Source organism: Schistocerca cancellata, chromosome 2 (genome assembly GCF_023864275.1).
Source record: "Schistocerca cancellata isolate TAMUIC-IGC-003103 chromosome 2, iqSchCanc2.1, whole genome shotgun sequence".
In the NCBI taxonomy this organism is placed as follows: domain Eukaryota; kingdom Metazoa; phylum Arthropoda; class Insecta; order Orthoptera; family Acrididae; genus Schistocerca; species Schistocerca cancellata.
Genome location: NC_064627.1, coordinates 49,286,461 through 49,302,381, shown reverse-complemented (window position 1 = coordinate 49,302,381; position 15,921 = coordinate 49,286,461). Strand labels below are relative to the sequence as shown.

The 15,921-nt window shown below is 38.6% G+C and overlaps 1 protein-coding gene across 1 annotated transcript in view; it reads right to left on the bottom strand.

Moving 5' to 3' along the window:
- Positions 1–15,921, bottom strand: part of LOC126161324 (kinesin-like protein KIF13A) — a 136,927-nt gene that overhangs the window by 76,067 nt on the left and 44,939 nt on the right. The window contains exons 17-18 of the mRNA XM_049917079.1: positions 9,488–9,578; positions 8,339–8,481 (exon numbers count right to left, since the gene is read on the bottom strand). Of these exons, the coding sequence (XP_049773036.1) occupies positions 8,339–8,481; positions 9,488–9,578 (234 nt within the window). The remainder of the gene's footprint in view (positions 1–8,338; positions 8,482–9,487; positions 9,579–15,921) is intronic.

Below are 15,921 nucleotides of genomic sequence, written 5' to 3'. Positions count from 1 at the left end.
GGCAGGATTTGAGGAAGTCGTATCCCTGCTGGAGAGCCACATTCAGAATCTGATCCAGTCCCGGAAAGTATCCTGTCACAAGTGGGGCACTTTTGGGGTTCTTCTGTGGAAGCTTCCAGGTTTGAGGAGATGAGGAAGTGGCTCTGGTTATTTGCTTCTGTACCAGGTCGGGAGGGTAGTTACGGGATGCAAAAGCTGTTTTCTTCTGTGGAAGCTTCCAGGTTTGAGGAGATGAGGAAGTGGCTCTGGTTATTTGCTTCTGTACCAGGTCGGGAGGGTAGTTACGGGATGCAAAAGCTGTTTTCAGGTTGTTGGTGTAATGGTTCAAGGATTCCGGACTGGAGCAGATTCGTTTGCCACGAAGACCTAGGCTGTAGGGAAGGGACCATTTGATGTGGAATGGGTGGCAGCTGTCATAATGGAGGTACTGTTGCTTGTTGGTGGGTTTGATGTGGACGGACGTGTGAAGCTGGCCATTGGACAGGTGGAGGTCAACGTCAAGGAAAGTGGCAGGGGATTTAGAGTAGGACCTGGTGAATCTGATGGAAACAAAGGAGTTGAGGTTGGAGAGGAAATTCTGGAGTTCTTCTTCACTGTGAGTCCAGATCATGAAAATGTCATCAATAAATCTGTACCAAACTTTGGGTTGGCAGGCCTGGGTGACCAAGAAGGCTTCCTCTAAGCAACTCATGAATAGGTTGGCGTACGAGGGGGCCATCCTGGTACCCATGGCTGTTCCCTTTAATTGTTGGTATGTCTGGCCTTCAAAAGTGAAGAAGTTGTGGGTCAGGATGAAGCTGGCTAAGGTAATGAGGAAAGAGGTTTTAGGTAGGGCGGCAGGTGATCGGCGTGAAAGGAAGTGCTCCATCGCAGCGGGGCCCTGGACATGCGGAATATTTGTGTATAAGGAAGTGGCATCAATGGTTACAAGGATGGTTTCCGGGGGTAACAGACTGGGTAGGGATTCCAGGCGTTCGAGAAAGTGGTTGGTGTCTTTGATGAAGGATGGGAGACTGCATGTAATGGGTTGAAGGTGTTGATCTACGTAGGCAGAGATATGTGTGTGCGCGAGTGTATACCAGTCCTTTTTTCCCCCTAAGGTAAGTCTTTCCGCTCCCGGGATTGGAATGACTCCTTACCCTCTCCCTTAAAACCCATATCCTTTTGTCTTTCCTTCACCTTCCCTCTTTCCTGACGAGGCAACCGTTGGTTGCGAAAGCTAGAATTTTGTGTGTATGTTTGTGTTTGTTTGTGTGTCTATCGACCTGCCAGCTTTTGTTTGGTAAGTTTTACATCTCTGCCTACGTAGATCAACACCTTCAACCCATTACATGCAGTCTCCCATCCTTCATCAAAGACACCAACCACTTTCTCGAACGCCTGGAATCCCTACCCAGTCTGTTACCCCCGGAAACCATCCTTGTAACCATTGATGCCACTTCCTTATACACAAATATTCCGCATGTCCAGGGCCTCGCTGCGATGGAGCACTTCCTTTCACGCCGATCACCTGCCGCCCTACCTAAAACCTCTTTCCTCATTACCTTAGCCAGCTTCATCCTGACCCACAACTTCTTCACTTTTCAAGGCCAGACATACCAACAATTAAAGGGAACAGCCATGGGTACCAGGATGGCCCCCTCGTACGCCAACCTATTCATGGGTTGCTTAGAGGAAGCCTTCTTGGTCACCCAGGCCTGCCAACCCAAAGTTTGGTACAGATTTATTGATGACATTTTCATGATCTGGACTCACAGTGAAGAAGAACTCCAGAATTTCCTCTCCAACCTCAACTCCTTTGGTTCCATCAGATTCACCTGGTCCTACTCTAAATCCCATGCCACTTTCCTTGACGTTGACCTCCACCTGTCCAATGGCCAGCTTCACACGTCCGTCCACATCAAACCCACCAACAAGCAACAGTACCTCCATTATGACAGCTGCCACCCATTCCACATCAAATGGTCCCTTCCCTACAGCCTAGGTCTTCGTGGCAAACGAATCTGCTCCAGTCCGGAATCCTTGAACCATTTCACCAACAACCTGAAAACAGCTTTTGCATCCCGTAACTACCCTCCCGACCTGGTACAGAAGCAAATAACCAGAGCCACTTCCTCATCTCCTCAAACCTGGAAGCTTCCACAGAAGAACCCCAAAAGTGCCCCACTTGTGACAGGATACTTTCCGGGACTGGATCAGATTCTGAATGTGGCTCTCCAGCAGGGATACGACTTCCTCAAATCCTGCCCTGAAATGAGATCCATCCTTCATGAAATCCTCCCCACTCCACCAAGAGTGTCTTTCCGCCGTCCACCTAACCTTCGTAACCTCTTAGTTCATCCCTATGAAATCCCCAAACCACCTTCCCTACCCTCAGGCTCCTACCCCTGTAACCGCCCCTGGTGTAAAACCTGTCCCATGCACCCTCCCACCACCACCTATTCCGGTCCTGTAACCCGGAAGGTGTACACGATCAAAGGCAGAGACACGTGTGAAAGCACCCACGTGATTTACCAACTGCTCTGCCTACACTGTGAAGCGTTCTATGTGGGAATGACCAGCAACAAACTGTCCATTCGCATGAATGGACACAGGCAGACAGTGTTTGTTGGTAATGAGGATCACCCTGTGGCTAAACATGCCTTGGTGCACGGCCAGCACATCTTGGCACAGTGTTACACCGTCCGGGTTATCTGGATACTTCCCACTAACACCAACCTGTCAGAACTCTGGAGATGGGAACTTGCCCTTCAGCATATCCTCTCTTCTCGCTATCCACCAGGCCTCAATCTCCGCTAATTTCTAATTTCAATCTGCCGCCGCTCATACCTCACCTGTCTTTCAACATCATCTTTGCCTGTGTACTTCCGTCCCGACTGACATCTCTGCCCAAAGTCTTTGCCTTTACAAATGTCTGATTGTGTCTGTGTATATGCGGATGGATATGTGTGTGTGTGCGCGAGTGTATACCTGTCCTTTTTTCCTCCTAAGGTAAGTCTTTCCATTCCCGGGATTGGAATGACTCCTTACCCTCTCCCTTAAAACCCATATCCTTTTATCTTTCCTTCACCTTCCCTCTTTCCTGACGAGGCAACCGTTGGTTGCGAAAGCTAGAATTTTGTGTGTATGTTTGTGTTTGTTTGTGTGTCTATCGACCTGCCAGCGCTTTTGTTTGGTAAGTCTCATCATCTTTCTTTTTAATTATATTTTTCCCACGTGGAATGCTTCCCTCTATTATATATATATATATATGATATATATATATATATATATATATGATATGCTTATAATAGAATAATAGAAGGAAACATTCCACGTAGGAAAAATATACCTAAAAACAAAGATGATGTGACTTACCAAATGAAAGTGCTGGCAGGTTGACAGACACACAAACGAACACAAACATACACACAAAATTCAAGCTTTCGCAACAAACTGTTGCCTCATCAGGAAAGAGGGAAGGAGAGGGAAAGACGAAAGGATGTGGGTTTTAAGGGAGAGGGTAAGGAGTCATTCCAGTCCCGGGAGCGGAAAGACTTACCTTAGGGGGAAAAAGGGACGGGTATACACTCGCACACACACACACACACACACACACACACACACACACACACAATGTCCATCCACACATATACAGACACAAGCAGACATATTTAAAGACCAAATATATATATATATATATATATATATATATATATATATATATATATATATATATATATATATATATATATATATATATATATATATATTTATTTATTTAAAAAGAAAGATGATGAGACTTACCGAACAAAAGCGCTGGCAGGTCGATAGACACACAAACAAACACAAACATACACACAAAATTCTAGCTTTCGCAACCAACGGTTGCCTCGTCAGGAAAGAGGGAAGGAGAAGGAAAGACAAAAGGATATGGGTTTTAAGGGAGAGGGTAAGGAGTCATTCCAATCCCGGGAGCGGAAAGACTTACCTTAGGGGGATTACCTTTTCCCCCTTTTCCCCCTAAGGTAAGTCTTTCCGCTCCCGGGATTGGAATGACTCCTTACCCTCTCCCTTAAAACCCATATCCTTTTGTCTTTCCTTCTCCTTCCCTCTTTCCTGACGAGGCAACCGTTGGTTGCGAAAGCTAGAATTTTGTGTGTATGTTTGTGTTTGTTTGTGTGTCTATCGACCTGCCAGCGCTTTTGTTCGGTAAGTCTCATCATCTTTCTTTTTGAATATATTTTTCCCACGTGGAATGTTTCCCTCTATTATATTCATATATATATATATATATATATACAGAAGTCTTTCCGCTCCCGGGATTGGAATGACTCCTTACCCTCTCCCTTAAAACCCATATCCTTTTGTCTTTCCTTCACCTTCCCTCTTTCCTGACGAGGCAACCGTTGGTTGCGAAAGCTAGAATTTTGTGTGTATGTTTGTGTTTGTTTGTGTGTCTATCGACCTGCCAGCGCTTTTGTTCGGTAAGTCTCATCATCTTTCTTTTTAAATATATTTTTCCCACGTGGAATGTTTCCCTCTATTATATTCATATATATATATATATATATACAGAAGTCTTTCCGCTCCCGGGATTGGAATGACTCCTTACCCTCTCCCTTAAAACCCATATCCTTTTGTCTTCCCTTCTCCTTCCCTCTTTCCTGACGAGGCAACCGTTGGTTGCGAAAGCTAGATTTTTGTGTGTATGTTTGTGTTTGTTTGTGTGTCTATCGACCTGCCAGCGCTTTTGTTTGGTAAGTCTCATCATCTTTCTTTTAAATATATATATATTTTTTTTTTAATTAACCAACCTTGCCTTAGAATGGTATCTGAAGTTCAGAATTCAAAACACTGCACTACATTTAATACAGTGGGTCCCAGGAGGATCAGCTAATAGTCAGGAATATGACAAGAATGATCATTTGAAGCAAAAATATATATATCAAAATGAATGTAAATAGTCTCAACTGCAAGAAATGTTTTGTTTTGTCATTGCCGGTTTTGGTCTGTTTTAGACCATCTTCATATGTCATACTGAAATATGAACATATAACGGAATTAGAGGGATGTAGTAACATACAAGATACATCACCAGTAGCTTGCAACAACTAGTTGCTGTCACAACTTTGAAATCAGCTCCTGTGAAACATGCGTATCGTCACCTTCAAGCCACTAGCATGGTAAATAATGGTGTCGGTCTACCAGTAGTTTCACTGCCACTATGATCTAAGATCAATATGCAATTACTTGCATGCATGTCACCTGCATGCCTCTATGTATTTTACATCCAGCTGCTGTCGCAGCTCTGAAATCCTCTTCTGCTGGATGGTGCATATCAATATGACCACACTGTCTCCATGGGAACCACTAGTGTTGCCTAACTACCATCATTGCTGCCATGCAATCTATGAGTTTATGATAAATCTCCACAGATGACTACGAGTATTCTCACAACCAATTATGACTGGTTATCTCTTTTACACATATTTTTTATCACAGATAGATGAAATGCTGTTTATAGCAGTTACTTTGTATAATATAAGGCACCTATTTCTTCATTTGTTATTAGCTTTAGTGTAACCATTCCATATATATTGTACTGAAACAACTTTTTTACATCCTGTATGCCTAATTGGCTATCACTGATGTAATTTGGTATGCAGTGGGCGGAGCATCACATATTTAAGCAACAGCCGCATTGCTCTCCTTAGCGGTTAGCATTCGTGGGGTCGTAACACCTGCTCTGTTCACTGTCACAACCTATCATCATGAGCATAATTTCTTCTTTTATTATTTGTTATGTAAGACATATTTTATATATTACTGCATCCCTCTAATTTTATTATATGTTCATATTTCAGTACAAGGTCTGAAGATGGTCTAAAACAGACGGACACCAGTAATCTCAGAAGAAAAAAAAAAGTTTCTTGTGGTCCAGACTGTTTACATTCATTTGAAAATAATAAAAAAAATGTTGTTCTCAGAGACAAATGTTCGCAAAAATTACTAAAAACATTATATACATGGGTTCTAAAATGCATACCTTGGAGCTATGTGCTATTTCATACTGTGAAACAAATCTCTTCTTCTGCAAGCTCTTTGTTTTCCATGTTTTGAGAGGTGGTAGTAAGAACACGAAAAAAATATCAAGTAAACATGCACTCTAAAGTGCATATCTTAAAAGCTATGAGTGCTTGTTCATCTTCACTATTGAGAAACACATATCTCCTACTGAACAAGTGCTAATAGATCTTAAGGTACACATTTTAGAGTCCATGTTTATTAGACTTTTTTTTGTCTATACTACCTCCTCACAAAATACAGAAAGCAAAGAGCTTGCAGTAGAAGAGATTTTTTTTGCAGTGTTGAAGATGAAGAAGTACTCGTAGCTCTTGATAGACTTTTTTGCTTCAAATGATCATTTCTGTCATATCCCTGAATATTGATCATTCCTTCCAGGACAACCTGTATATCAAGCACAATAGTTTCTGCTATTGCTACCATGTAACTCAGGGTCTGAAGGTTGTGCACAGTTATAAATACAAGAAGAAGTAGGATATTGGAGTAGGTAGTTTCTAAGCCATCTTCTTAGAAAGACGCCACCACTGAAGACGGCCATGGCAGCAAACTGTTTTTTGCATCGTCATTGCTGTCAAAGTGTCTCCCTCCAAAATCATGCTTGAAGTTCAAGAACAAGTGGCAGTCAGAAGGTGTGAGATCAGGGATGCATGGCATTGAATGCTCATTGAAGGCATTGTGTTGCTTTATGACAACGTAAGTCCCCATTCTGCTGGTGTCACTCAAACTTTATTCAGCAATTTGGTTGGGAGCAGTTACATCAGTCACCTTACAACCCCGATCTTGCACCTTCTGACTACTAGTTGTTCTTTAACTTTAAGCATGATTTTGGAGGAAGGTGCTTTGACAGTGATGGCAATGCAAGAAACAGTGTTCAGCACTGGCTGTCTTCACTGGCAGCAACTTTCTATGAAGAGGGCATAGAAAACTTGGTTTACTGCTATTACAAACGTCTAAATAATGATGACAACCATGTATAAAAATAGTTCAATATATGTTCTTTCTTGTGAAAACAAAGTGTGGTTTTAACAAAATGTCTGATGAGCTTTTTCAAAATGTTACTTTCTTTACAGACAGGCCTCATATATTGCTGAAGTCAGTAATGGATGGAAAAGTCTAGAGGAGGGCTTTATCTAGCAGCAAGCATCACATGGCTTCTGACTACATTCAATTAATGCAGAACCGATAACCTAGCTATTTGGTCCCCTTCCAAATCAACCAACCAAACATTTGTGCATTTTTGAACTCTAATGTACCCTTTTGATTTGTCACAACTTTCTTGGTTCTTTTCTCACCCTTTAATCCTTTGTCCATTAGAGTTCACTGTCCCCCCAAATCAACCAACCAAACATTTGTGCATTATTGAGCTCTAATGCGCCCATTTAATTAGTCACAACTTTTTGGTTCTTTTCTCATCCTTTAACACTTTGTCCACTAGAGTTCACTGTTTTTCTGCATATCAGCTTCAATTAAGCAATTTGTAGGGTTAGAAATATTAGTTGTAATATTGCTGCCTTGCCCAACAGAGTACCGCCAGGTAAGCATTTATAGCTTCATACTTCAATGTATTTATATTAGCTTTATTTCAGCATATTCACACAAACATATTTCTCCTTGTTTCATGTGTAACTGACAATGTCTGTCAATGAGGTATCGACTTTCTCAACTGATGCAAAGCTTTTCAGTGATAGACACTGCAATTTGATAGATTATTGTCAGCAACTGCAAGAAGAGGGAGCAGTACAGCAGCTGTACTCCGTAATGAATGTTATGAAATGAGTACCAAAATTACAATTATTCATTTATGCAAACCTTATTTTTTTGTTTCATTTCAAGGTAACTTTCCAGCTCTTTGAAAAATAAATAAAATTCTTTACAAATAAAAACATTCAGTTATAGAGAATTTTTATTTTTAATAATTGAACTATACTCAGAACTTATTTATTTTCTCATTACAGATAATACATCACCAATCTTAATTCATGCACTGTACCCTCATTGTCAACTCCATGTGAAAGGAACCCATTTGTGTGAATATACTGAAAAAAGGCTAATGTAAATATATTGTAGTGTAAAATTATAAATGATTATATGATGACACTCGTGTAAAAGAGAGCAGTGTTACCACCAGTATTTGTAAAACTACGAACTGTGGCAAATGTTATCACACGTCACCACTTTTGAGAAAATTTCATGTCCATAAACATGAAACAGTAGTCAATGAATGAAGGAGGGCTTCTACAGCAAGACACTGGTTTTTATCATAACAATTTACCTGCGAGAAGTTTGGTACACTAGCTGTTTTCCTCATGTGTGTCTGACCCTGCGCTTGCAGCAGCTCTTTCACAGCAACATTCTGGCGCAGACGGTCTAGAGTCAAGATGCTCTCCACTGCACTTACTCCTTTAGTATATTTCTCTAGAAAAAAATAATAGAAAAATGCATTACATTACGTGAAGAGTCATCAGTTGTAGTTTTCAGCATCATATTAAGAAGCCTTATATTTTATTATTTATCACAATTGGTGCTGCTATATTTATTGTTCAGTTTATTTTTAATTATTCTGGCCATTCAACAATAGACACTTAGTGGACAACAACACAAGAGACATGGAAAAGTAAAGACTAATCTACAGAAAATATGAGCTGTATATCCAACTAGGTTGAGGAGACAAGTTTTTCTGCATTCCAAAGAAAGCAACTAAGTACTAAATACAGAGGAGAGGTGTAAAACTGCAAGGTACTAGAAATTAAATAAGCAGAATGAACAAAGTGGAAAAAGTGAAACTAGCAACCTAACGCAATATAGAGATGGCCTAACAGAGTGACAGAAACAAGAAATTGAGTGTACACATTTGTCTCTATCTCAAAGACCACCACTATTAATTAGTGTGCATGCACACACGCACTATTTCCCTACTATGAAGCAAAACACTTTCTTGCTGAGTTGCAGTGTTCAATGTCTTGTTTATCTGCCTACGCAATAATTAAAGTTTTTCACTATGTGATGCGAGATATTTCTATTCATTCCACTGTTCGTGTTTAGCTGGAGTTTTTCCTAATTTCAATAGTACCTGTAGTCAATGAAAGTTAAGAAAAAAATGTTTCACTGTCTTGACATGCAACTCAGGTATTCATTCTTTCATCACATTTAAAAAATTAAATTAGTTCTGACTTTAAAATAAGGTCTCACCCTCGATTAATATCAGAAGATTGTACTACTGAAAATGACAGCAAAATTAAGAAGAAGAATGAAAGAGAAAAGAAATATAAAAGAAAAAAGAACTAGAACATGGGCACAATGTATTTCAGAACTATGTCGAAGATATGGAAAGAAACAGCACAAAAGATAATCACTATTGATACACAACTTCACACATGTTTATGTTAGATAACAAATTTATAGAAAAACTGCAACTGGTTACCTATGTATGTTTCTCCATCACTCATTGATGTCTCTTCACCAGAAGCAGCAATCTGAGCTAGCGATTCACGATCTTCCAGTTCTTCACTTGCCTTTAATTAGAAATACGAATATATGTATATATTTTATTAAACAGCAGCAATAATATTTTAATACATCACAGAATTTACTTTATATTAAAAGTTGCATATCGAGCATATTGAGCTCAAAGCTTACCAATCATGTTCAGGTTAATGCAACGATTCCATCAAGCCACCTACCACTAAACTGTAAACACCAATCACAAAAGCTCTAAGTCTGTAAGACCAGTCAACTAACTCAAAAAGTAAGATGTAATGCTTCAGCCTCACTGGAAAATTTAGTTGATTTTGGCATTAAAAAGAAGGCATGTGCAAACTGTACAGAAGAAATCACGAAGTTAAATGAACGTGTGTCCAGCTTACAATTTATAATCAGTGCTCTGAAAGTGGATATCTCTAATTTTCAGCTTGGAAAAAGTGAGCCGAATACTCAACAAGTTCCACAAAGCATCGCAAAAAGTGGACTGAAGTCACTTACAAAAACAGAATGCAAGAGATGCAAGATTGTGTAAACAGTAAAAGTACTGGTGACACAATCTTTGTGCACAAAAATCCTTTTGAAGTGTTTTCAGCTGTAGACTATGATATCTCAACGAGCTGTGTCAAACCACATGGAAAGAAAAAGGACATCAGAAACAAAGAATGACAGAGTCACTTTCAATGACAGGAAACAAACAAATTCAACCATGATTGTACTTGCTAACAGTGAATCAAAATCAAGTGTTCCTCAAGATGGATTATCGACTAATAGGGACAAAAGATACAAAACAAACAGTGCAACCATGCAACATCCAGGCACCAGCAGTCCTAAAACGGTTATCATCAACCAGCAAAAACATGTAAAATAAACCTATTTGCAGACAGTCGTGGATGGAACATAACAGCCAAATTTCAGTCCAGAGGCAGTCACAAGATAACTAGCTTACTGAAACCAGGCAAAAAATTTCAGGCAGTGATTTCTATGAACCATGACATGAAAACTTAGCAGGACCAAATGACATAGCAAAAAATGAAATGAAAGACCTAGAGATCTCACTTAAAAGAAGGCTACATGAGCTAAGAAACTCAAACATGATCATATTCTCTGTTCCACATCAACATGACTTGCCAATCTGGTTGTGTGTAAATAAAGAAGTGTGAAGCGCAAATAAACAGATACTAAACATATGCCCGAGATTCAAAAATGTTACATTTGTGGACATAAGCTGCATAGGAAGAGGAATCCAACACATCCCATGGCTTACATCTCAACAGACTAGGGAAGGACTTACTTATAAAACAGATCCAGAAGTAGTGAACAGCAAATTGAATGTGCAGTGTTGTGCTGCAGAGGCCATCCCTCTCAAGGGCAAAAATAACGAATACGTGGGAGAATCAAACACGAAATGCCAGGTCAGTAAAATAATACATCAGCAGGACAAGAGCGATGTTTTTTTTAAAGACAGTAAGACCCTCCACCAGTGCAACACCAGATGCAGGTGTATGTGTTTCATATGTACCTCAGACAGACATCAGTCTACACAAGAATAATTTATCACTTTTGCATTATAATTTTCACGGTTTAGAAAACAAAATAGATGCTTTTGAAACATTATTACAGGACTATCTTAACATCTATTAATAGTTACAATACACCAGAAACCATTGGACAACATTCAACATTGCAAATTAGAAGGCTACAACCTAGCTGTGTTCTACTGCAGAACACACAATAAAGGTGGTGGTGTTGCCATCTACTCAAGGAAATGTAAGTTAGTAACCACCACAGAAAAAGTGCTATGGGGGAACAATTTCTGTGTTGACAAAAATTTCAAAATTGCAATTCTTAAAATCACATTTTTCACTGTTCATTTCTATGTCACAGGTGTATATAGACCCCCTGTAGAAACTATGATACTTTTCTGAAATCATTTGATGGAGTTTTAAATAAATTAATGTCATGCTGTGGAAGTGTAAATCTTGTCACACTGGGAGATTTGAACATCAACACTTAACATGATGGTCAGGAAAGCAAACATTTTACAGATTGTATCCTGTCTTATGGGGCTAAAGATCTTCTTGGACTAGTACCAATCATAACAGCTAACACACATAATAATTCAATTGATCATGTTACCACAAATTATGACCACATCATCTCAACAGACATAATAAATGGTCACCTCTCAGATCATTTAGGCCAAGCACTAGTGCTAAAATGTAATACCAAATTCAAACCAAGAAAAATGTATGAGCACAGGCGAATATAATCTGCAAACAACATTGCTACACTAAAACATAGTTTAGGCCAGGAATCATGGGAATCAGTTATGACTGCCATTGGTGTCAACAATAAATGGAACATGTTCATAGAAATTATGACTGAGCACTTAAATAGAGCCATGCCATTAAAAAAAAGTGAGTATCCAGAAAAATCAACCTTCAAAATCAAAACCTGTGCCATTAGATTTTAAAACAAAAGACCTGAAAGAAAAAATGGAAAACTTGTATAGCTTACAGAGACTGACTAACTCAGAGTTACACAAAGAACTCTACAAACAGTACAAATATAAATACTGTAAAGTAGTCAGGAGATTAAAATGAGGAAGAATCAGCCAACAGATACAATGTTCACATAACATTTCAAAGACTTGCTGGTCAATTGTAAATAAAATCAGAAACAGTGAAACAGAAACTAAAAGTAATAATGCACAATTAAATGTGAATAATGAAGATATCTCAGATCCTGTTCTAGTACGAAATATTTTTAATAATTACTTCATAGATACTGTTGAAAATGATGTCTCTATGAAACAGGATATACAGCAATCATATGAGTCCTGTAACAAACAGAACTGCAGTACACTACCCACAGTAAGCACATATGACACTCTGCAGCTTATTGGTAACTTCAGAAACATACAATCAACAGGATTAGATGAAATTTCTCCATATCTATTGAAGAAATGCAAACATGAACTAATGAAACCACTAGTTTATCTAATAAACTGTGTTCTCGAAGACAGTGTGTTCCCTGACAAGTTAAAACTGTCTGTAGTGAAACCAATACACAAAAAGGGGGAACTAAAGCATGTACAGAACTACAGACCCGTTGCCCGAATCTCAACTTCCAGCAAACTGATAGAGAAAATAATATTAAAAAAATCTTGGAACATTACAATGAAGCTGAAATATTAAGTGCCTTCAAGCATGGTTTCAGAAGAGGTCGAAGTACCACGTCAGCAGCAGTACAATTTGTCCATCATGTACTTGAAAAAATAAATGAAAAATCCCAAGCAGCAGGAGTATTCCTGGACCTCTCAAGGGCTTTTGATAACGTACGTCATGATGTGCTCTTATCAAAAATTGTGAAGAGTGGTGTCAGTGGAAAACTTATGCAACTGGTAGAAACATATTTAAAGGCTATAAAACAGGGCACAGAATTATGTACTCTGATGGAGAAATACTGGAGAAGAGAAAATCAAGTATAAGAAATTTACATTTTGGTGTTCTTCAGGACTCTGTTTTAGGTCCAGTCCTACGCTATGCAAATGATTTCCCAAGTTCTCTTGACAATATGCAATTGATCACTATGTATGCAGACAATACATCTGGTGTCTGCTATGCAGACAATGAGCCCAGCCTAGTTGAAGAGATACGTAACTTTATTGAAAAGGTAAGAGCTCATTTTGAAAGAGAGAACCTAAAAGTAAACATAAAAAAACTAATATTATTCGTTTTAAACCAAGTGGTCCAAACAGACAAAATACTGTGATTGATGAAGTTCTACCAAAAACCTGTACAGATTGTAAATTCTTCAGTTTATGCACAGATGATTGACTTTCATGGAAGCAGCAAGCTGATTATGTCTGTAACAAAAATAACACCCAGTCTATATGTATTAAGAAGATTATCACCATATCTTAATTTTGAAACCCTAAGGATTGTATATTATGAATTAGTATATCCTTTCTTGTCTTACTGTGGGGTGGGACATGCCAACTAATATGAAAAGGGTTTTCATATTGCAGAAGCGATCCTTGAGGAACACAGCAAAAATAAAATCAGTAACTTCTTGAAACTCATATTCATTAGATACAATATTCTCACAGTTTATGGCATGTATGTACTAGAAACTATAGTGCTAGTGAAGGAAGACACTAAGATCACAAAAACAAACATGGATCTTCAAAACTATTTAACAAGGCATAGAAAAGATTCTCATATGGTTAACAGAAGATTTACTTTAATAGTGAAAAGCCCTTATGTCAAAGGAGCTGTTTTTAATAACTTGTTACCAAATGTAGTTAAGATATTGACAGGGGATACTTTTAAAAAATTGAGTCAAGCAGTGGCTTATCCAAAAATGCCGTTATAACTTGAATTTATCATGAATTACAATGTAATAAGAAATAATGTAAACTAAAAAAATTGTAATTGTAAAAACTTTATACTTAGTTGAAAATGCACATGCATGTAAAATTGTGTGTTAAGAGCAATAAATTGAAATGAATTGAACTGCTACTAAAGACAACTGATGATCTCCAGAGGATGCTTACCATATTTACTCGAATCTAAGCTGCACTTTTTTTCCAGTTTTTGTAATCCAAAAAACCGCCTGTGGCTTAGAATCGAGTGCAAAGTAAGCGTAAGTTCTGAAAAATGTTGGTAGGTGCCGCCACAACTAACTTCTGCCGTCGAATGTATGTAGCGCTACACAGGCATGCTTTGCAGGCACAAAGGTAAATACTGGCGCCAACACATCTGCGTCAGTAAATAAATTTTAAAAAAAGGTAGAAGAAGAGGTTTGTTCTCCGCCCCATTTTGACCACTGCATTTTCATACATTACCCAACAAAGTAAATAGAAATTCCGTATTGTTCATCTTCGAATGTAGCAGCCTTTCAAATATTCATAGCAACAAAAATAAATTTCTTAACACAAAAATACCAACAATGCACAAGACTTTAGGATTGTTGCATGAGTTGATACGCTGGGGCTAATTAATATTTCATGTAGCACACCTATAGCTTCATGGAATTTTGTGAAGTGCTTGTTGGTGTTAGTGAACCATAATGAAGCGCTTTCATTATAGTGCCAAATTCAAGAGGGGAGTTATTTCTTTTGATTGATGAGAACAACATCAGGTGATGGCGACTGCAGAGAGACAAATTATTTGAATGCAGGAAAGCATTTAGTGGGCCAAAGTGTGGCCGATATCATGCACTAGAAGTGATTGTAAATGAATTTGTTAAGGAACATCATCAGAAATTCATGCCTGTGAATGCCGAAATTTTAAAAATTAAGGCACATGAGATGGCTAGAGAGCAAAAAATCAAAAATTTTAAGGCAAGTCGCAGGTGGGTTGATCTGTTAATGAAATGCTGGTGTTTTTCATTTCGGAGGCAAACATCAGTTACACAGAAACTGCTAAAAAATTATGAAGAAAAACTTGTGCAATTTCAGCGATTCATAATTAGGCGGCGCACAGAAAAGCAATACCTTCTTGGTCAGATATGAAATGCTGACCAAACTCCCGTATATTTTGACATGCCGACAAATTATACGATTGATGCCAAAGGAAAGAGAGACATAAGTGTTCTTACATCAGGGGGTGAAAAACAGCGGATGTCTGTCATGCTTGCTTGCACAGCAGATGGACATAAATTATCCCCATAGTTTTCAAGTGAAAGACTTTACCAAAATTGGAAGTGTTTCCAAAAACTGTAATTGTACGAGCAAACGAAACTGGGTGGTTTCCGGAGGACATGATGTTGGAATAGATTAGGCGTGTGTGAAATCGTCATCCTGGCACAATGCTTGGTTTACGCCATCTCTCGATATCAGACGCGTACGCAGGCCATACAGCATCTGCAGTTAAATGAAAATTAGAGGAAAGCAAAATGGACTCGGCAGTAATTCCTGGCAGGATGACATCAATTCTGTAACCACTTGACATCTGTTTGAATAAACAATTTAAGGACAAGCTTAAACGCATGTATACAGACTGGCTTTCAAAAAGCGACAGACAACTGACACCAACAGGACATGTAAAACGCACAAGTTCGTCGCAAGTGTGCCAATGGATTTATGATGCATGGGAGTGTGTTCCAAATCAGACTGTGGAACAAGCATTTAAAAAATGTCCGATATCCAATGTACTAGATGGTACAGAGGACGATGCTCTGTATGAAGAAATCAGCAACAAAGAATCGAGTGATAGTGATTCAGAATCATGGATGATATTTTAAACATTTCGTATAAGATGTATTACAAACCTAATAAAATTTTGTTTTAAATTTCAGTGTTTAATTTCTAAGTTATTTTCATTCTTATTTTATAAGTGTTGCTACTCTGCATTGCACAGGATGGAAAAG